The 21,692-nt window shown below is 39.7% G+C and overlaps 1 protein-coding gene across 3 annotated transcripts; it reads right to left on the bottom strand.

Annotated features, from left to right (window-relative positions):
- Nucleotides 1-98: 98 nt before the first annotated feature.
- Nucleotides 99-15,404, bottom strand: LOC121863621 (cytosolic iron-sulfur assembly component 2A-like). 3 transcript variants are annotated; one of them, XM_042362367.1, is made up of 5 exons: nucleotides 15,303-15,403; nucleotides 11,421-11,489; nucleotides 11,042-11,121; nucleotides 8,354-8,534; nucleotides 99-237 (listed from the first exon to the last, which is right to left on the bottom strand). In XM_042362367.1, exons 2-5 carry the CDS (start codon nucleotides 11,464-11,466, stop codon nucleotides 137-139), a joined length of 408 nt encoding a protein of 135 aa, XP_042218301.1. In that variant the 5' UTR covers nucleotides 11,467-11,489; nucleotides 15,303-15,403; the 3' UTR covers nucleotides 99-136. The 3 variants fall into 3 exon arrangements, with proteins under 3 accessions (XP_042218301.1, XP_042218298.1, XP_042218300.1); XM_042362364.1 differs by lacking the exon at nucleotides 99-237 and having other exon boundaries at nucleotides 8,091-8,534; nucleotides 15,303-15,404; XM_042362366.1 differs by lacking the exon at nucleotides 99-237 and having other exon boundaries at nucleotides 8,091-8,534; nucleotides 15,204-15,308.
- Between the last annotated feature and the right edge of the window lie 6,288 nt (nucleotides 15,405-21,692).

Genomic DNA, 21,692 nt, shown 5'->3' on the forward strand with positions numbered 1-21,692 from the left:
GATCAGTAGAAAGCACTGAAACTCTTCAAGGGTAATGATGATACAACACTAGGAGTGTTCAATAAGCTCTCCTTGTACTTGGTGCTGGCAAGCTAAACACTGTCCATAACTTCATTATTACAGTATAAGGCTGGAACTAGTAGTCTTGTTCTATAAGGCACTCCTCTACAGCTTGGGAGAGGTTGGGATTCTCCAGTGCTGCGGCCACTCGTTCTTTATCATTAATTTGTTTATTCACTGTAAAGACAGAAAGTAGACAAAATTAGTGAGCAATCATTAAGAAGACATGCTAACAAACAGAACATTAGCAGGGGGGAGGTCACTAACCACCCTCTTGCCTTAGTAAAACCAGATATACTGTAGGTATATATTTTTTTTAACACAAGCATACATCCTAACCACAAGCCACTCTGGTTACATTAGGTAAGCCTGTCCCTCACCCCTCTGTCCCTATAGTTCATATTTCCCTTCATACATGTCAAAGCTGGACCAGCATGCCAGAGGCTAAACTCTCTCCTAACTCCCGTGGCTCCCTGAGCTGTGATTGGTTATTGACAACAGAAAATGTGAAACTCATCACTAATAAATACTGTTCAGCTTTTGGGACACTTCACTTCCTAATCCCTCCACTAGGGGTTTTGCCACCTGGACCACTGTTGGGGACTTTACCCCTGCATACCTCACCAAAATCCTGAAGAGGTAAGTTAGGGGCCACTCAAAAATTATGTAATGCTTTTTTCCACCCAAATTTATACTCCTCACCCCCCTGTAACACCATGCCAAACCCTCCTAAAATATTACGTAACACAACCCTGAACACCCCCCCCCCCTTCCCGAAATCACAACACTGCTCCAGATCACACCAATCAGAACTGTCAAGACTCTGGATGACTTAACAGCTGCTTTACATACAAAGGGTTTTCAATTATTACGCAGCTCAGTTTATTTGTGACTACTGTCTAGAAATTCCTCAACGCGGGAGGGAAAACGACATGTGAAAACAGTTCCTGTTAAACTAATGAGGTTTGAAAATAGTGTACATTCTAGACATCCAGATACCCTATTTGCAAGAACATCTATCTCTTATCTGGAAGAAATTGCTTCTCTACTTGGACCACATGAAGTCACATTCCATTCCCAAGATGACAAGGCAAGAGTTCCAATAGGCATTACTGCTGCAAACAAACAGGCTCCTCTGATAATGTATATGGAATACTGTATAAAGTCACTCTTAGTGACCATGATTTTGTTGTTGCCCCTAAACACAAACTAATATCATCAGTAATAGCTGGTATTTCAATAAAGGAAAACTGTATTGGAGAACAAGGGGTCACCTATTCTGGTCCAACACATATAGCCATACAAAGTGCTAAGCACACATCTTCAATTGCAATGGAACATCTGAGACATATGAAGATATGAGAGATGCCAAAGCCAGTCATGATTGTAACAGTAGATGATGGTCCTGATGAAAACCCTAGGTCTGAAAAAAAACATCAAGAATGCTGTTGATTACTTTTTCTTATATGATCTAGATGCTCTCTTCATTGCAACAAATGCACCAGGTCGAAGTGCATTTAACAGAGTTGAATGATGTATGGCCCCACTTAGTCATGATCTAGCTGGAGCCATCTTACCTCAGGATCATTTTGGAAGCCATCTAAATTCTAATGGAGAAACTGTGGATGAAGAATTGGAAGCAAAATTTTGCCCATGCAGGGAAAACTCTCGCAGACATTTGGTCAGCTACTGTTATTGATGGCTCCCCAACAGTTGCTGAATATGTTGATCCACAGGAAGGAAATGAGTCAGAAAAACTTGTAAAAGAGTCCTTCCTGGTATGCAAAACATGTGCAAGAGTCAATATTTTCTACAGGTCATCAAATACTAAGATACAGCTTGCTGTAATGTACCAGGAAGTTCTTACTTTTCAGTTATCACCAACAGATTCTTGCCATCACAGCTTCCCCTTGTACAGACAGCAGATGGCTTATTATGTTGTTTTGATGATTTGAGTGCCAAATATCCACAGCTATTTGTCCATCTAGCACTGGACAAATTTGTGCTATCAGCTTGGGCAGTTAAACACTTTCCAAAAGGCCTACCATATGATTTGGCATGTTCTAGTCTGAAGAATGAGCTACAGAAGCACATCTGTGGAACGTGGCAAATACTTTGCCTCCGTTAAGTCCATGACTTCACCTTTTAAGAAACACTGCTGCGACCTCAAAGACTAGCTGTCAAGAGACAAAGGGAATTCATGTGTGTTGTCAAGTACCTAGAAAAAGAAGTGTATGAGTGGCACATGGAGAAAGAATCGGCTACTGAGGGACTTGAAATGCCAACTGAGATCAGGGCTAATAAAGGAACACCAATCATGACTGTACAAAGTAGAGAACTAGTGTGGCAGGAAGACTTAGATCTGGGACAACACACATGAACCACCCATGGACACTAAAATATTTTGAATGAAATTTTCAGTTAACAAACAACCTTCTGAAACTAATTGTGTTCATTAACTGAGGGACCACTGTACAGTATAGTCTAGGTTTACGCGGATTTCTTATACGCAGTTGGTCATTTACGCGGCACCTGTCCAGACGCGCCAATTATTACTTAAGCAGTACATTCCAGCATTTATGCGGGAAGCGGCGCGGACAAGGTGCGCGCTAGGTTGCTCTGGCGTCACCGCTGACGTCAGATGACGTTTCGGACTGTGATTGGGCCACGTATCCTTACCACCCACGCAACCCCTCCGCTGAGCGCTGTGATTGGTCTATTTAACCTTGCTTGCCCAGTCAACAAAACATTTCCGAGTTCTTCACCCGCCACCCACCACAGCCAGCCCAAGTCAGTGATAGTGAGGATATGGACTTTGAGGGGTTTGACAAAGAGGCCCTGCTTGCCTCTGTGGTGGATAGTAATACAGGTGATACAAGTGATTCACCTGAGGGCCACTAATCTGCCCTCTGCCTCGGACCCAGCCACCCATCCCCGTGTGCCCAGCCATCTCTTCTACTAACGTAAGTGTTAAAAAAAACAAATATTATTGATATTTCTCTTATATATTAATTGTTTGTGCATACCATCATAAAATTAAGATGTTATTTTTACTACAACGTATGTATTGTCGGAAAAAGGGTAGTCTGGGGGTCGGCCCAGTCTCTATTTCAATTAATCCCATATGTTCTGTTATTTCGTTTACGCGTTTCTCGTTTTACGCGGACCTCCATGGGTTTAATTGACCGCGTAAACCGAGAATATATATATATATATATATATATATATATATATATATATATATATATATATATATATATATATATATATATATATATATATATATATATATATATATATATATATATATATATATTTATTTATTTATTTATTTATATAAACCACAAGGAAAGAAGAAAACACGAAGTTCCCAAGCGCTTTCGTGTAATTCACATCTTCAAGGGTGAGTACAGACTAGAGAGAGTAATACAAATCAAGGTGTATATATACAGAGGAGGGTGAGACCAGGTCCACAATGGTCAGGTATTAGGTAATGACCCTACTAATCTTTAAATAGCACACAACGGTTGGTGGTCAGGTCAGATGGTCAAGTGACCCGGCCTTCTCACCTGATCACAAATCTTCTTATATATATATATATATATATATATATATATATATATATATATATATATATATATATATATATATATATACAGTTAACCCTCACTTTACGCGGTCCCGCATTCCGCGTTTCCACGTTAACGCGGTGCCTTGCCAGAACCTCACGTGCTCACATTACGCGGTACGTGAACCCCATTACGCGGAGAGTGTCCGGCGCGACGCTATTTTTAGATTCGCCACCCGCCCGCCTGCCTGCCTGCCTCTCCCTCCTCCTCCCTCCGCTTGGGCAAGCGGCGCGGTAAGGTTGCGCAGTGTGTGTCTTTGTTGCGTTATCACTGACGTCATATGACGTATCGGACTGTGATTGGCCATGCATCCCTACCCCCCTCTGCTGCTAGCTGTAATTGGCTTAAAGTATTATGACGTGACTACCCCGGGGAGGGAGGGAGGGAGGAGAGACGACGCTTGACCTAGCCGCGGCAGTTTCATCCCTCAAGGCCACCCGGGTTAACGCGCATCCATTGTTCCGTAAAATGGCTTCCGCCGGACCACCACCGCCCCCAGAGAGAGACCTTTCCTCACCTGGACCCAGCGGCACTAAACCAAAGAAGACACGACGTTCATTAAGCTACGAGGTGAAGTACCAAATTGTTCAAGATTTGGAGAAAGGAAGACGCCAAGTTGATCTCGCGCGCCAGCATGGCGTCAACGAATCTACGATTCGTACAATCAAGAAGGATGCAGCCAAGATCAAAGACCACATGAAAATCACAAAGTCTGCAGGTGCTTCATCTATCAGGTATTGCCAGAACAGGGTGCTGGCAAAAGTGGAAACTTTGCTGGTGAGTTATTTGGTGCGTCAGGCGCGACGCAACATGGCGGTGGACACGCGCTCAGTGCAGGAGTACGCACGTGAGCTATACGCAGCAGTGACACGTAAACTGGGAATTGCAGAGCCCAAACCCTTCAATGCTTCCTCTGGTTGGCTGCATAGGTTTAAGAAGAGGAACAAGGTCAGCAACATCAACATTGGTGGTGAGGAAGCGAGTGCTGACCGTGCGGCGGCTAGAGATTTTCCTCCGTTTTTACGTGAGATTATGGAGGAAGGACAGTACAGTGACGACCAGGTGTTTAACATGGACGAATCTGGTCTTTTCTGGAAAAAGTTACCTTCCAAGACCTTCGTTGTCCAGTCTGCGAGCAAGGTAAGGGGCCGGAAGATGCAGAAGGAACGCATCACCGTCCTGTTTACCACCAATGCCTCCGGTACCTGTAAACCAAAGTTATCGGTGATTCACAAAGCCCGCAAGCCGCACGCCTACAAGAATATGGACATGAACAAGCTTAATGTCCACTGGCTAACCGCACGTAAGGCGTGGATGTCCTCTTCTCTGTCCCTCTTCTGGTTTGACAACTGTTTTGTTCCTGACGTGCAGAAATTCTGCGAGCAACAGAATGTTTCATTCAATATTTTGTTGCTCCTTGACAACGCACCAGGACACTCGCCCCTACTTATGGATCGTCACCCCAACGTAAAAGTGGTCTTCCTTCCTCCCAACACTACGTCATTAATCCAGCCTATGGACCAGGAGTTGATCTGCAATGTGAAAGCTGCGTACTCTGCAAAGAAGTTCAAGCTCCTGAACGACTCTACCAACACCAAGGATGAGTTGCGTAAGCTGGGTGACACCGACAGCGAGAGTAAAAGCGACGAGGACAAGGAACAAGAGGCGGCGACTCAAGAACTTCTCGTCAAACAATTTTGGAAGAAGTTTAACGTTAAACAAGCTGTAGACTTCTTGGTGGAGGCATGGGATCTGCTGACTATTGCTACGATTCGTCACGCATGGAGACATGTGTTGCATGGCATACCAGGTGAGAGGAGGAGTGAACCTGTGACTGGTCAGGTTCAGACTGTTGCAGTAGCAGTGGACCTTGCCAGAGAAGCTGCGCTCAGTATTACAGCTGAAGGCTTCTCCGAGACCACCAACGAAGACATCATGGAGGTGATCAGAGATCCTGAAGTGACTGCCGACGAGATGTTGGAAGAAGAACCCGCCAGTGAAGAGGAGGAAGAAGGTGCGTCATTCTCCGAAGAACCTAGTTTAAGTCATAGTGATATTAAGTGTCTCATAGAGTTTACAGAAAAAATTAAGTCCATCGTTTCCCCCGCGACAATGACGATGAACGCCATGACGTCTTCCATACCCGACTGGTGCAGGCTATGGAGCCGTACATCAAGGTGTATCACGACAACATCAACACCAGCCGTCAGAAAAGCATAACCGAGTTCTTCGCCCGCAACCCACCACAGCCAGTCCAAGCCAGTGATAGTGAGAGTGAAGTTGATTTTGAGGGATTTGTCAGGGAAGCCATGACAACTGTAAGTGACAGTGATATTGATTCACCTAGTAATGGTGATTCACCTAGTAATGGTGATTCACCTGAGGGGCAGTAATCTGCCCTCTGCCTCGGAACCAGCCTCCATCCCCGTATGCCGACCCATCTCTTCTACTACCGTAAGTGTTCCGCAAAAATTTTCGTTTTTTAACCTATTCTTTATTTTTCCTATGTTAACCTTTATCTTTCCTAACCTAACCTCTTCTATATTACTTGTTTTTCATGCCACCATAAAGTTAAGATAGAATTTTTACTACAACATAGTTATTTGTCGTCAAAAAGTGGAGTTTGGGGGTCGGGCTGGGTTCTATTGGAATTAATCCCAAATGTTCTGTTGTTCACTTAACGCGGATTTCACTTAGCGCGGGACCCTCTGGGTTCTATTGACCGCGTTAAGTGGGGTACAACTGTATATATATTACATAAATTATATTTGCTTTCATTGTTAAAGTTGCATTACTTGCTTTCACCTTTATTTGAAAAAAAATAGAATATGCATGCATTTGACAAGGTATAGAAAGAATTCTGTACATATATTTTCTTTGTAATTCTTAGTACTAAAATTTTAGTATTAAAGACTTTCAAAGATTACATCTGTGTTATTTAGGCTTTTATTTTATTTTTTACTGTTACATAACATTTCATCTGACACCCCCACCACCCTGTAACATCTGTCTTGATACCTCCCCCACCCCCTTCTGCATCAGGTAATTTTTTAATGGTCCCTTACACTTTATTTTCAATATACGTCAGATAGTTCAGCACAACATATAAAGCATAAAATATCAAATGATTATCAAGGAAACATGTTTATTACATTATCATCCCCCATAATTTTCAGATATAGAACACAAAATTCCTAAAAAGAAATAAACTGTGTACCCCATCTATGTAAAAAGCTTTTAACCAGACAGGCAAGCAAATGTAAGGACATATGGAATAAGCAAATGTCCATTGGTCCCTTTTTATGGCAAAGGAAACAAACAAGTGACCTGTAAGAGACAGGTAATTGCCAACCACCACCTTGAACAGAACCAACCAATGTCTAGAAAAGCAATTTTGACAGCTGGAGCATTTTCCTTCTGGACAAAGTTTTTCTGGAAGCAATGACACACCGCAGTTCACTAATCATCTCAGACCACAAAGGAATTCAGGTCAGAAGTCATCTGACTATCGTGCCCACCCATCTGTAACCCTTACTGCCTTCTGATTTAGAACTTGTCATGTGTTCATCCCTTTGGTCATCACAAGGAAATTCTTACTGTACCTCAAACCCAATCATTTGTTTGTTTATGAATTTTAGAGCAGTATGGTAAATATAAAACAAACAATAATTTTGTATATTTTTATATACATTTTCAAGTCAAGATATAAATGTATAACGTACTAAACAGAAGGTTCTGTCTTGCTAATTAATGAGCTTGTATCATGAGCTGTTTGCAGGGCATCTTGATCCTAAAAAATGTGACTGATACAGTATCTTAAAAGTTCCTCAAATCTAAATTTAATAAGGATGCAAAAGGAAAGTTTAAACTACAGGTTGACAACCCTTTATCCGAAATTCCAAAAACCGAAAAGCTCTGAAAACCGAAAGTTTTTTTGTGGAGCATTTTTTTTTTTTTTTATTAGCCCGCCCGGGCACAGGTCACTGACCCACATCGGGGCCTGGGGGGCGAAAATGTAATAGTAATAGTAATAATAATTATAATAATAATAATAATGATAATACAGTATTAATAATAATTATTCATAGTAAATAAAATTTTTAATAAAAAATACACAAAAATAAAATAAGAATGTTAACAATAATAATAATAACAATAATACTGTAATAATAAAATAATAATAATAATAAAGAAATACAAGAATGAAAAAAAGATCAAAAGTGAGAAACACGACCTAGACCTATTATTATTATTATTATTATTATTATTATTATTATTATTATTATAATTATAATTATTATTATATTTTAGCCCCCAGGCCCCAATGTGGGTCAGTGACCTGTGCCCGGGTGGGCTGATCCCTGTAAAAAAGAAAAAAAAAAAAAAAAAACCTAACCATTCTGAAAACCGAAAAATTCCAAAAACCGAAATACATCTGGTCCCAAGGATTTCGGATAAGGGATTGTCAACCTGTACAAGTATATAAGATCTTCATAACTAAATCATTTTAATATCTTTACTCCTCTACCTTTGTATGAGGTAGATCAAAGGCTACAGACACCAATTAAGAAAGGGGAGGAGATGATGGGAGTAACACAGGAAAAGTATAGAAAGTGACAGGAAATGGCAATGACAACAGGGAGTTATCTCGGCACAATACTCACCATCCAGTTCTGTATTATGAGTGCCAGGAGCTATACATATGTCAGCCTTGAATGGGTATGGTAAAGAACGACTCAATTTGACCCTCACACAAAGGCCAATCAGTGTGGCCAGAGAGCAGTGTGGAACAGTTGGAACAAATTCTATTTTGATTAAGAACTTGTCATTATTCAACCTTGTTACCTGAAACAAGGAATCCTAGTTAATGAACACATACTTTTATCAGCATTTTATAATTCAACATAATTACCTAAAATGAGAAAAATTGAATACAGTCCCATAATTGTTACTGTATATTTATGTCTTAAGAAATATCACACAATAGTTGTTTTAGATTTTTTAGATCTTCAGGTTTTCTCACTCTGGTGTACAGTACAGTAGGTGGAATCAAGATTAACAGACTCTCTCTTAGTTTTTGTTATTCATTTATGAATAAACATATCGTGAATATTAGTAATCTTTCTGTTAGCCAGATTATTATTACAGGTACTGTATTATTATTATTATTATTATTATTATTATTATTATTATTATTATTATTATATACAGTATATACTGGTATAATATTTTATTATTATTATTTTTTATTTTATTTTTTTATTTTTAGTTTTTAGTACTCCTAGAAATTCTGGAAAAAATATCTCAATTCCGGGAATGGGCACAATTTTTGAGGCTTGCATCAAGCGCATTTCCAAGAAATTTCTCCGTTTCGGGCATGAGAAAGAATTTCCGAGAGATTGCACCATGTTTTCAACATGGGGAAGTGTGTGGGTGGGAAGGCTCAGAGTGCTCACGAGCTATGATTGGCCACTACTGGCATGTGACTACATGGGAAGCCTATGATTGGCTGATGTAGCTCACAGTCTACCTCCTCAACTCTTGCATCATGACACTCTTAGTTCATTGTCTGCTGCCATTGTACAACTTGTTCGCTCGCTCACTGCTGTTTTCACATACAATCTGTTGTGCAAATCAGTACTGTACAGTCGGCCCTTAACATACGCGGGGGTTAGGTAACAGAGATACCTGTGAATGTTAAAAATCCACGTATTTTTGCTGCCCCCCCAAAAAAACACCCCTGGCCCCCCCATGTCCTTATTTACCGTATATACCTGTGTGTAGTTCGAGCTTTTAAGACCAAATTTTTTGGCAAAAAATTGGGGGTCGACCTCTAAACGGGTAATAGTTTCGTTAGGTTGAAAAATATTTACCAGTAACTACCAGTAAACAATGGAAACGACGCACCACCAGCTGTGAGTGTCGGTGCAGTTGCCAGGGCAGATCTCTTGCGTCATCATAGCAAGCCCAAAGTAGCCAAACGCATGGTATGGTATGCACAGGACGATGTAAAACATAAAGTTATATGTACAGTGAACCCTCGCTTTACGAGGTTTCACTTTACGCGATTCTACATTTACGCGGTACCCTGCCAGAACCGGAATTCCCACTTTACGCGGTGCATCTACTCATATACGCGGGTGAAGCATAATTTTTTTATTTAGCTCATAAAATTCATACAAATTATCCGGCCAGAATATAATTTACATTGCTGGAATTCTTACAATTTGATGATCATTTGACTATAAGCATCATAGATTTTGCATTAGACATACAAATTTTAGATCTAATGCAAGTATTTTGTTTACTCAGAGCAAATATGTTATCTTTTGTGCAAAATATATGAAGTGTATATTCAAAATATTCCTGGTCTTGCAAGGAATCCAGCAATGTCAATTATATTATCCTAACTTTAGTCTGAGGTATTATTTATTACTAAAAATGTAAATATACTGTTATAACCCAATCATTTCTCTGGTAGGGAGGGAAGGTGGGGGTGAGGGGTAGGGAGGGAGGGAGGGAGCAGGTGGGAAGAGGGGGGGAGGTGGGGTATTTTGATTGACAGATAGTATTTCGGTAAGTATATTTTGTTTATTTATTGAAGATATTTGTTTTAGCTCATAAAATTCATACAAATTACCAGGCCAGAATATAATTTATATTGCAGGAATTCTTATAATTGATGATCATTTTGAATATAAACATCATAGATTTTGCATTAGACATACAAATTTTAGATCTACTTTAAGTATTTTGTTTACTCTGAGTAAATATGTTATCTTTTGTGCAAAATATATGACATTTATATTCAAAATATTCCTGGTCTTACAAGGAATCCAGCAATGTCAATTATATTATCCTAACTTTAGTTTGAGGTATTATTTATTACTATACCTTAAAATCTAGTGGTTTTCCCCCAAACATTTCTCAGAGAGGGAAGAGCCAGCGAGTGTGAGAAGAGGGGGAGGGAGTTGAGTCCATTATTTGAATGGACATTAACTTGGCAACTGTGTTTCTCTATTCCTCTTAAGTATTAATTGTGTGCATGTACCATCATAAAATTAAGATGTTATTTTTACTAGAACATTGGTATTGTGTCGGAAAAAGTGGAGTTTGGGGGTCAGCCGGTCTCTATTTCATTTAATCCCATATGTTATGTTGTTCACTTTACGAGTTTCTCGCTTTACGCGGGCCTCCGTGGGTTCAATTGACCACGTAAAGTGAGGGTTCACTGTACTGCATTGGAAGTTTTGTTAACAAGTTACTCATCTTTTTCTCACCTTTTTTTAGCTATTCTAAGTATATAATCACTAGTCGCTTCTCTCATCATAACAATGTACAGTATAGTTCACCTTAATTCCCTCCTCTCGTATGACTTCAAGATCTTCAAGTGTTGCGTCCTTTTCTGGGTCTCTTACTGTGCGAAGTAAATCTGTTGACACAAATATTGCACATGATCAATTAAGTGTATGTATTGTATATAACCTGGACACTGAAACAGACACTCCACAAAGTTTATAACAAGATGTTTTTTGCCTCATTATCTTTTAGAAAATATCTTCATTTGTTATGTAATACATTAATAGAGATTATGTGCACCTGTACCAAGGAACATATCATTAGGGAGCAAATTATTATATTGACTTAAAATACAAAGTAATATTTCAGTGTCAACTCTACCATCTTACAAAGAATACTACTGATAATTCTTTTATATTGTTATTTCCTTACCATAAACAGTAGCTGCTACACTTGATAACTCTGCATCCTCGGACATAATGGTGTCACCTTTAACCGCACCTGTGAATACAGTAAAATAGTCCTATCTATCTACAGTATATATATATATTTATCTTTCCATTACGTTTAATCCTCACCCATGTATGTGTGGGGTAGAACATGTGATACAAAATGGTAAAACATTATAGGAATGTTAGAGGTGGCATCTTCATTCTCCACATTGACAGTAGCATTTACTTTATTTTTACTTTATCCTCTTTGCCACTGATTGGCCTATTAGTTGCTTCGGCAGTCAGTCATGTCTCTTTGCAAGTACGTACTGTACTGGACATGTACTGGCTCCAGAATGTATCTGTACCTGGGCCAGTATTGGTCAAGTCTGGTCTTGAAAGAGCTCACATTCAGTGCCATCACAACACTCACTAGCAGGTTATTCCAAGAGTTCACAACTTTTACTCCAAATTTTTTTTTGCCCAGATAATTTTCTGAACTAGAGTCTTCTACAACTTGAGGTTATGACCACTAGTGGGGCAGGCATCCGCTAATTCCAAGTATGAGCACTCGACTGAATAATGTATTCTGAGATGTTTACTGACGTTTATTAAGTCATTGCAATCGGGCTATCTAAGGGCAATGATCAGCACCTTTTATTCACCATGGATAATAGCCATAAAACATTAATGATGATGTGAAAGTACAATATTTAGAGTTTAATTTATTTATTTTAATTTTTTTTTTTTAATCACCCATGTTATTGAGCTTGATATTTTATCAGCTGTCTATTTATTGCAGAAAACATATTTGATAGGAGGGAACATGAATGTGTGAAGGTCACAATGATCTTCGGCATGATTCTGTTGATCAATAATTACTCACAATTTCATTTACGTCTCAGCAGAAATACCAAGACACCATATCTTTTTCACTTGAAATAAACAGAAACTTCATAAAAATCCATTGTATTTAATAGTGTACACGGAGTCAACCATCGTCACTGTTTTATAGCCGGGGTTAACAATCTGGATATAGGTACAATGATTATGGAAGTAACAGTTGATCACAGCCCACCTCAACGATTATCATCTGAATGAGTTAGGTTAAGATGAATTACATATACGTACACTGTAATCTCGATTTCCCACGGATCCCCCAAGATTGTTAGAGGGGATGGGGAAGGGGTGTGATAAAGCAGAAACCACTCATTTGCAACCAAGTCAAATTTGAATGAATGAGACCAAATACCATGGGAAAAACTAAAATTTATGGTCAAACAGCAGTTTGGGCTGAAACTGCAAATTTACCGTTTATTCAGTATTGTGTAAATTTATATCTTAATAACCTACTAATAATGTTGTAAAGAAGAAGATTTAATATTATACAGTTTATATTCCCACCAGTCCACTGTACTGACCTTGAGAAATGTTAAAACTGTATATCGTGAGTATTTTTTCTAGTTTGACAGTTGTGCCTTTTATTTCTGCGCCATGATTTCTGAGTGCCAGTTAGGCTAAGTTAAACATGGCTGTCATTTTTCTTATTGTACTGGTATTACAAAACATGTCTTCCTTATCCACTAACCCTGAAACTATCTCGGAGTATACTGCATATAAGTGCACGGTTAATATTTAGTACCTGTAGTTGCCAACGCCCAACTGAATATCGAGTCAAATATAGGGAGAAAGATATATATACAGTACAGTATATATTTTTTTTATTCTATACCGTTTCTGTTGGAAATTTATTGTTTTTTAATTATTTTAAGTTACTGTACTGTATTTTATAATATTCAGCCAATCGGCATGAATGTCGATGTGACATAATACTTGTGCACTAATCAGCACAAGTCTCGATTCTTGAGCAGTTGGAAGATGGCGTCTGTGTGAGAAGGATGTAAATTAGCTGACTGGCTAGTTATTCAGCATGTTTTAGACAATGAAGCAGCAGCTGTTGACATTTTTAGATATAATTCAGTGTCAGTACCGTGTAGATCACGCTGCATGGTACTGTGGTAAGAGACGAACACTGACCAAGACACCACTTCCTCATTCAAGTCACATCACTCTATCCTCCTGTATCTCTTACTTGAGGTAAGTTTCTTGCACACTAGGGGTTAGGTTAGGTAGGTTAGGTAAAGTAGGTTGGGTTAGATTAAGTAGGTTAGGTTTTTCTGGTTTTGCAATTTTTTTACCTTTTTTTTTCAATATCTAAACAACAGCTCATTTCTGACAGCAATGAAGGTCATATTTGTATTTAACATGAATTACACTATAAAAACCCGCAACCACTAAATATTTACCCTGCACAGTCCTGACGTAACCAACGATGTATCTCGTATTTGTTAATGGCTTAATGTATTTACTAATTTAACGGTAGAATACCCGGTACTGTACCACCTTAATGTTAATTGCTGAAACGCAAAAGCACATCATCATCACGTCCTCTGGTAATAAATAAGTTTGGTAAAGGTGTAGATAACGGTTACCACCAGAAGGAGTATGTTGAATTTCTTTATTTTTGCTATACTTATTGTTTTGATTATTTTAAGTATATTAAAAGAAACGATAATTTTCTATTATGATTTAATTATTATTATTATTTTTTTTTTTTACTCTATTCCACTGCACAATTCACTTCCCGGAGCCATTTTTGTTGTTTACCTTTCACGTATTCCTCCTCACCATTGCTGATGTATAGCAACCTCAATATTAAGGTAAGTTGTTTAACACATAAATTAAAATGATAATGCATAGAACCTAATAGAACCTGACCTAATATACCCTACCTATGGGTATGTTAGGTCCGGTTCTAAGCATTGTCGTTTCCTTCTGGTGGTAGCCGTTATCTCCACCTTTACCATAATTTCTTCGGTATTATTGCATTTCCGCACACAACATTCCTACCCCTAATCTATTATCATATTCGAATATGACATCTAATTATAAGATAATTTTCTTCTATTACATTACCGTCACAAATGTATAATAACGGAGATAGCGTATCCAAAGTTTTCTCTATTTTCTTCCATTAATCTTCCGTCATTATCGCCTACCTCACCTCCCACACTGCGTGTCTCCTTCATAAATCATCACGCGCATGCATTCCCATACATGTCACATGGCCAATCAAAAGCGTTTTTTTTTGGGGCAACCAATTAAAATGATTCGTGGTTTAATTCGCGGTATTTTTGGCCTAATCAAATTCGATTTTTAATTTGGGTTTCATATTTTGAAATTTAAATTAATTTCTGACCATGGAAGTCTGCGATGGGTGTCACTTCAATTATATGGAGCTGATTGCGAGTTTTGGGGGAAAAAACAAATAAACTGCAGCATTTTTTCGATCCCATGGTGTTCTCCCGACCTCAGTAAAGTGTCCTAAGTGCAAGAACGAATGTAAATATTGTCAAGACCAACATATGTGGCATTGTGGTAACTCCAACGACGAACGAGAACCAGGCCAATAGGGTAAGAAATAAGTGATTCCATCATATGGAGAGAGTCAGTTAGGTTAGGTTAGGTTAGGTCAGGTTTATGTTTTTCTTGGGGTTTTTTTGTATTTTGTATTCGCTTGGCCATAATTTTTGTCGGAAAACGCCCCACCAAAAAAAAAGAAACGATAAAATAACAGCCAATTTCCGACGGAAATGAAGGTCATAACCGATCTAAACACACATAAATACACTAGAAACATATTTTTTACTTTCTAACAGAGTTGTGTGCACTTATGGAAATTTACCGTTTCTTCTAGAGTAAATATACATAACAGTATGTTTACCTAAACATTATATCACTCAGGCGTCTACCAATTTTATAGGAGATAAATGTCAACTAATGATCTTTGATGGTAAAAACCTTGCTGACAGTCAGTGTTTACCTTAGGTGAGCAAGACAACAACACCTGGGACTACAGCACACACGGCCTCCAGCGACCAGCTCTAGTGCCCCACGGACCATGGATAAAACACTGTTTTTAGTCCTTGTCACGGACCGTGTGATATACATACATATATACTACCTGTACTTTGCTCTCACTCGGAATCGAGTATGACGATCATCCAGCTATGATACAATGATATTAGTTATTAAGGATTGATTTGATTTTGATTTTGCCGCTTACAGCGGCTACTTTATTGTGCACCCCACACTCATCCTGTGGGCGGTAGCCCAAAAGGATTACAGAGTAGGGTTTACAACGGGTCATAATAATTAACCCCCGTTGTCAGGATATTATGGCACTGAAAGTTACACAGTATTTCATTTACATTATTTGTTTATTTCTATACATAAAGGGTAACTTATTCACAAATGCGTGAGTACAGGCGTGTGAGGCAGTATGTCTGGCCTCACACTTTGTTATTCACATTTACGTGGGAGGTATTCAAGCACATTGCGTATTTGGTTCTGTACATGAGAATTGATATAGTTACTAAGTGCAAAAAAGTGGATACAATCTTAATATGTCGGCTATCTTGCCAGTAGAGATGAAGTGTTGTGCCATTTCACACACAGTGTGCTTGGACCTGTCCCTAAAAGGTTCTATCTTCACACAGTCGAGGACGTAGTGTTCAAGTGTGTGGCCATATGTCTGACCATACACTTTACATTTAGTTTTGTTTACATCTGCTTGAGGAACATACTGCCAAAGGTACTTATATCCTAACCTTAATCTAGCGGTTACAACATCTTGTAATCTAGTGATCTTGTTACTTGCTCCATATACATGTTTCACTTGATACATCTCATCATGGTAACCTATGGGTCGACTAGTGCCTGTTTGCACTTGTCTACTTTCGTCAAACTCATCAATAAGTTCTTTCCTAATTACAGTTTTAAGGGTTCTTTTTGACAGACCCAAATTGTATTCAACGGTGTTGTATTCAACGGTGCAGTGGCGTGCTTAGAGGTAATGCCTGGGCGCCCTTTGAGCTGCTGCCCCCCCGCCCGTGCCCCACAAAAATACATCAATTGTTGCTCCACGAGCAACCACTTCCACCTTCCATTGTGTGAAATTCCTGAACGTGAGCTGCACTGATCTGTGCTCGGATATTCTAGATCTGCTTCCACCATATGTTAAATCATCCTCGAATTAAACAGTTTGCAACAAAGCAGTAAAGAGCTTCCTGAAGGGGAGCACCATCCATGACCCCAAATATTCTTTCACCATTTGGCAGAGTTTGCAAAACCATTCGCGTGTTAGTTTTCTGGGTAGTTTGTCCTTGGTCATTACACCTTCACTAATTACTTCACCGTAAAATCAATCTAGATTTTGAACCACAGACGACCTTTTGACGTAGGTTACCAGAAAGATCAGTATTGTTAATCTTGCTGGGCCAGCCAACATTCTTTTATGGCCATCAACCACAGCTGGTCCTTAATATTTCTTCTCTATGTTCTTTCATCACTTGAAGGAGTTGAAGTTGACGAACCGTTTGAAGTTGAACTGGAACCTTTGAATTTGATAATGATTTGGCTCTTATGTACGATCGATGTATTTAAAGAGTGCCTCCTTTATTCTGTTTAATACTTCCTCTTTGCCTTTTCTTTTTTCTTTCGTACACACAGCAATTCACTTTTTAGCTACTATCTGTATAGAGTATAGAAGTATAAAACATTAATTTTTTCGAGAAATAAATCACACTGCATGCTTTAAAATTAAAAGATAAAAAAATTGAAAAAATGATTTATAAACTTAGATGTAAAAGTGATGAAGCTAATATCACAAGTCATAAGCAAATTCTACACTTTAACAAATAAATATTTAAAAAAGCCTGTGTAGCAAAGTAGAATGCTTTTTGTGAATTTACAAAAAAAATTTAAAATACGTACATTATTTATTATTTCGGCATTGCATAATATAAAAAAACAAGCTATTCAAAAGTATATGCATAGGAAAACATTTTTCTTAAATAGCATTAAATATATATATATATATATATATATATATATATATATATATATATATATATATATATATATATATATATATATATAGCAGTATTGTTTTAATACATCCTGTGTTTATATGTATTAAATGAAAGTACTTTCATGCTTGTCTTTCCTTTTCCAGTGGTTGTGCATCTATTTCAGTTATTTTAGTTTCTTTGTATATATATATATATATATATATATATATATATATATATATATATATATATATATATATATATATATATATTGCCTTGTTAGTTAGGGAATCGTTATATAAAACAATTATTGTAATTGCACCGTTATTCTTGCTGAGTATGATCTAAAATCATTATAATGACACTAGTATCAATAATATAATGGAAAATGTAAAAGTAGCAACTTAATCTAAAATTACAGACTCAGAGTACAGTAGAAATGGATGTTCGACATAAGCCCCCTGACGATACCCATGTGCTTCCCCATTTTGATTGTGGCTTTTCGTCTTACAACCCTAACCTGGGTCTTAACTCCAAATCTCTAACCCAACTCAATAATTAAATCACAGAGAAGAACAGTATATTTTAATTCCTCAAATTGATGAATTATGTCCGTAACTTTGGAAAGTTCTTATTGTTGAACAGATCAGTAGCCAACCTGACTGCAGGGGGCTTTTGTCTGGGTGGCTTTCTTGGTCTGGGGTTTTTGAGTTTGGGGGCTTTTTGGTTTGTACCCATTGAGTGATAGTAATCTTAGTATAAAATCGCAATGCTGTGAAACAAAATCTTAATATTTAATCTCAGTTCCGCAGCAAAAGTCACATCAATATTTTTTAACCAATACTTTAATATTTCTTACCTTATAGTATTATGTCTTCCAACGAAGTAAATAACTGGATCGAAAACACAAGAGAACATAAAGTCGTCTAGCCTCCCCTCGTCTTGTCACGATGGAGACTTGTGCAGAACTGAAGTGAATTGCTTGTAACTGGTGGATTGGTCGGCTGTACATGAACTGATATGACCCGAGACTACATGGTTTTGCAGCTACTGGAGACGTTAATCCTTCCCTTTGTATCGGCGGCAAGTTAATCCTCGTCGTGTCTGACCTAACACCTGACCCACACCACATGAGCTCACTGGCGTACTTGTTTGAAGTTGTTTCCTTAATCCTCAACAGGTTACAGGTTGTGTGTGTGGCGGGGGGCCTCATAGCAAGGGTGTAGCTCATGACGTGGCCGTGATGATGTGGGTCAGGTGTTAGGTCAGACACGACAAGGATTAACTTGCCGCCGATACAAAGGGATGGATTAACGTCTCCAGTAGCTGCAGATATGGGTGATGAGCAGACCCAAAAGTGCCGCCCCCCAAAAGTGCCGCCCAGGGCGGACCGCCCCCCCCCTAGCTACGCTAGTGCAACGGTGTCTTTGTTAGACGCGAGTTTGGCGAGGGCATGTCACCTAGGTTAGTGATTTTTAAGGTGACTAAAGAGGCCGATACAGGACCGGCAGAAGCGTTCACAGATGTTGCACATGTGGATGGCTCCATCTAGTGCGGTGTCGCTTGTCTGCCTCGGTTTGCAGTCGGCCTAATTCGAAAGTATTTATTTATCATATTTGCCACTTATCAGCTTACTAGCTGTGCTGTGGTGAATGGTGGTCCTCCAAGCGTTACGGTAAGGAGTAATCGTTTCTCAGGTGAGGGGGTCGATTTGGCACTTTTCGGCACTTTTTCAGGTTTGTCTTAAGGCTATCCTTATACCTTTTCAGCTGCTTGCCAGTTTTACATTTACTATTAATTAGATGACCGTAAAGTAGCTGATTTGGCAGTCTACTGTCGTCCATGCGGGTAACGTGGCCACTCCAACGTAGTTGTTCATGGATAATGGTAGCTTCGATGCTCCTTCAGTTGATGTCAGCGAAAATACTGTCATTTGTTCTCTTGTCTTCCCAGCGAACTCGGAGGATGGAACATAGACTATGTTGGTGAAAGTTTTCAAGTTCCTTGTGGTGCCTCCTGTATGTAACCCATGTCTCACTGCCATATAGCAAGGTGGGGAGGACCACTGCTCGATATACATGCAACTTTGTAGATAATTTCAGCTCCCTACAGCTAAAGACACGGGTACAGAGTCTGCCAAACGCTTGAGATGCACATCTGATCTGATGTTGAATCTCTTCTCCATCAATGTTTGCGGTGGTGGACCGGTGGGAGCCGAGATACTGAAAGTGGGTAACAATAGAGAGGGTAGTGTAGTGGATTTCTCCCCTACAAACGCTGTTTGTCGCTGAGTAGCCGACCTCACCAATTCCCCAGTGTATGCCTCGTGGTCTAGGTCAACCAGCACCGCCATACACCACGGAGCGGGGGTCAACTACTAAGCCACGCCTACCCCCCGCTATTTAAGACCTGACCTCGTGGTGACCTGTCTCTTTCTACCTCCACCAACCAGCCAGCAACACCTCCTCCTCCTCCGCCTGCCTGGTGGTTCTCGCTCCCGCCGGAGAGCATGGCGACCCACAAGCTGGTCCTCCTCTGAGCATCCTCACCATCCAGCTCTCTCTACATCACGCTTGTAACCATGCTGCCTTCCCAGCACCAAGCTGCATTGTACATCCAATACAACATGTATACAGAGAGCACATTGTGAGTTTCCTTCCTCCAACTCATCCTGAGTGTGAACACAAACAATCTCATTACCCCACAGTAGTACCATTAAGCTGGACGAATGGTGGAGGTGTGTCTAAACCAGGGGCAGGCTGAAAGAGAATCTGAGTCTTATGCACATTCACCTCAGGATCTCCTGTAGGTCACGTTCAGTGTGAGCGACAAGCGTGAGGTTGTCTGCATACTGAAGTTCGGTAATGGAAGTTGCGGACACCTTTTTTCCTGCCTGGAGTCATCTTATTTTAAAAAGATCCTTCATCCGGTACTCCATGTCCATCCTGCCGGCTAAATTGGCACTGGCACGAGTAAGGAAGCCAGCCAAGAAAACGGAAAAGAGAGTTGGTGCCAGTACACATCCTTGTTTTCACCCCCGTTTGGATGGGGAAGAACTCAGACTGGATGCCATTGTGGAGGACACTGCCGTTCATGCCGTCGTGAAGTTGCCTCACAATGGCGATGAATTTTGGTGAGCAGCCAAACCGGCTGAGGGTCTGCCAGAGGGCTTCCCTGTTGACCGAATCAAAGGCCTTGGTTAGGTCGATAAAGGCCACGTATAGTTCTTGACACTGTTCTTCGCACTTTTCCTATATCTGGCGGGTAGCAAAGATCATGTCAGTGGTGCCACGTGATGGTCTAATGTCACTTTGAGATTCTGGGAGGAAGTTTTCCGCCTCAGGTAGTACAGCTACGGACAGCAACGAGATCCCGCGGTAGTTGCCACAGTCTGACTGGTCTCCCTTGTTTTTATAAGTATTGACGATGGAGGTGTCTTTAAGAGCTTGGGGGATTTCCTCCTTTTCCCATATATTCTCCAGGAGAGAGTGGAGACGGCTAATAAGCTGAGATCCTCCTGCTTTATACACCTCGGCTGGGATCCCATCAGGCCCTGAAGCTTTGTTATTTTTCATCTGTTTGATGGCAGTAGCTACCTCATCCAGGGATGGAGGATAGCTGAGATGGGTCAGCTCTGGATGCTGAGGGACCTGCCGGGTAGTCAGGACATCCACATCGGTGTTTTGGTTGAGCAGCAAAAGGTAGTGTTCTTTCCAGTGCTGACGGATGCCTTCTTCGTCTTTAATAAGGGAGCTACCGTCGGATGAGCAGAGGAGGGCTGTGCCATCAGTGATTGGCCCATAAAATTTTTTAGTGGAATTGAAAAATTCGTGCATCTTGTGTTGATCTGCAAGTTTTTGTATGTCACATGATTTATTTTTAAACCAGTCGTTCTTTAGTTTGCGAAGTTATCGCTGGGCCAGCGCTTTCTTCTTGCAGAAGGTATCAGCCTTGGTCCTAGACTGAGGGTTGTTTTGCCAGTCAGTTAAAGCAGCATGTTTATCATCGACGAGTACGTTGATTTCTGGGTCATTTTCATTAAACCAGTCCTGATGTATTCCTTCGACCTGGCCGAGGGTCTCTCTGTATAAGGGCCGTGCCTCTTATAACAATTTCTTTACTCTAATACTCTAATACTTACAACCATTGGTAGCGTGACGAGAGGAGGCTCATGGGTATATGTAATGATAGTATCAAGTAATAGGGAAGAAATAACGTTAGATACTGTAGGTAAATAATAGACACAATATACAAATACAAAATTTATTTAAACATTAGTATGGAGGTAGGAGAAAGAATATATGTACCAACAGACGAAATCTGGTACTATGCCCTCAGGCTCAACATACTCACACCACTAC

Source organism: Homarus americanus, unplaced genomic scaffold, assembly GCF_018991925.1.
Source record: "Homarus americanus isolate GMGI-L3 unplaced genomic scaffold, GMGI_Hamer_2.0 scaffold41366, whole genome shotgun sequence".
Classification (NCBI taxonomy): domain Eukaryota; kingdom Metazoa; phylum Arthropoda; class Malacostraca; order Decapoda; family Nephropidae; genus Homarus; species Homarus americanus.

What these genes read in the sequence shown, in the direction of transcription:
- LOC121863621 (XM_042362364.1), bottom strand. Translation starts at nt 11,466, where the DNA reads ATGTCCGAGGATGCAGAGTTATCAAGTGTAGCAGCTACTGTTTATG. An exon ending in TGTAGCAGCTACTGTTTATG is followed by an intron (nt 11,122 to 11,420) that starts GTAAGGAAATAA and finishes TTGTGTCAACAG; the next exon opens with ATTTACTTCGCACAGTAAGA. An exon ending in TACGAGAGGAGGGAATTAAG is followed by an intron (nt 8,535 to 11,041) that starts GTGAACTATACT and finishes TCCTTGTTTCAG; the next exon opens with GTAACAAGGTTGAATAATGA.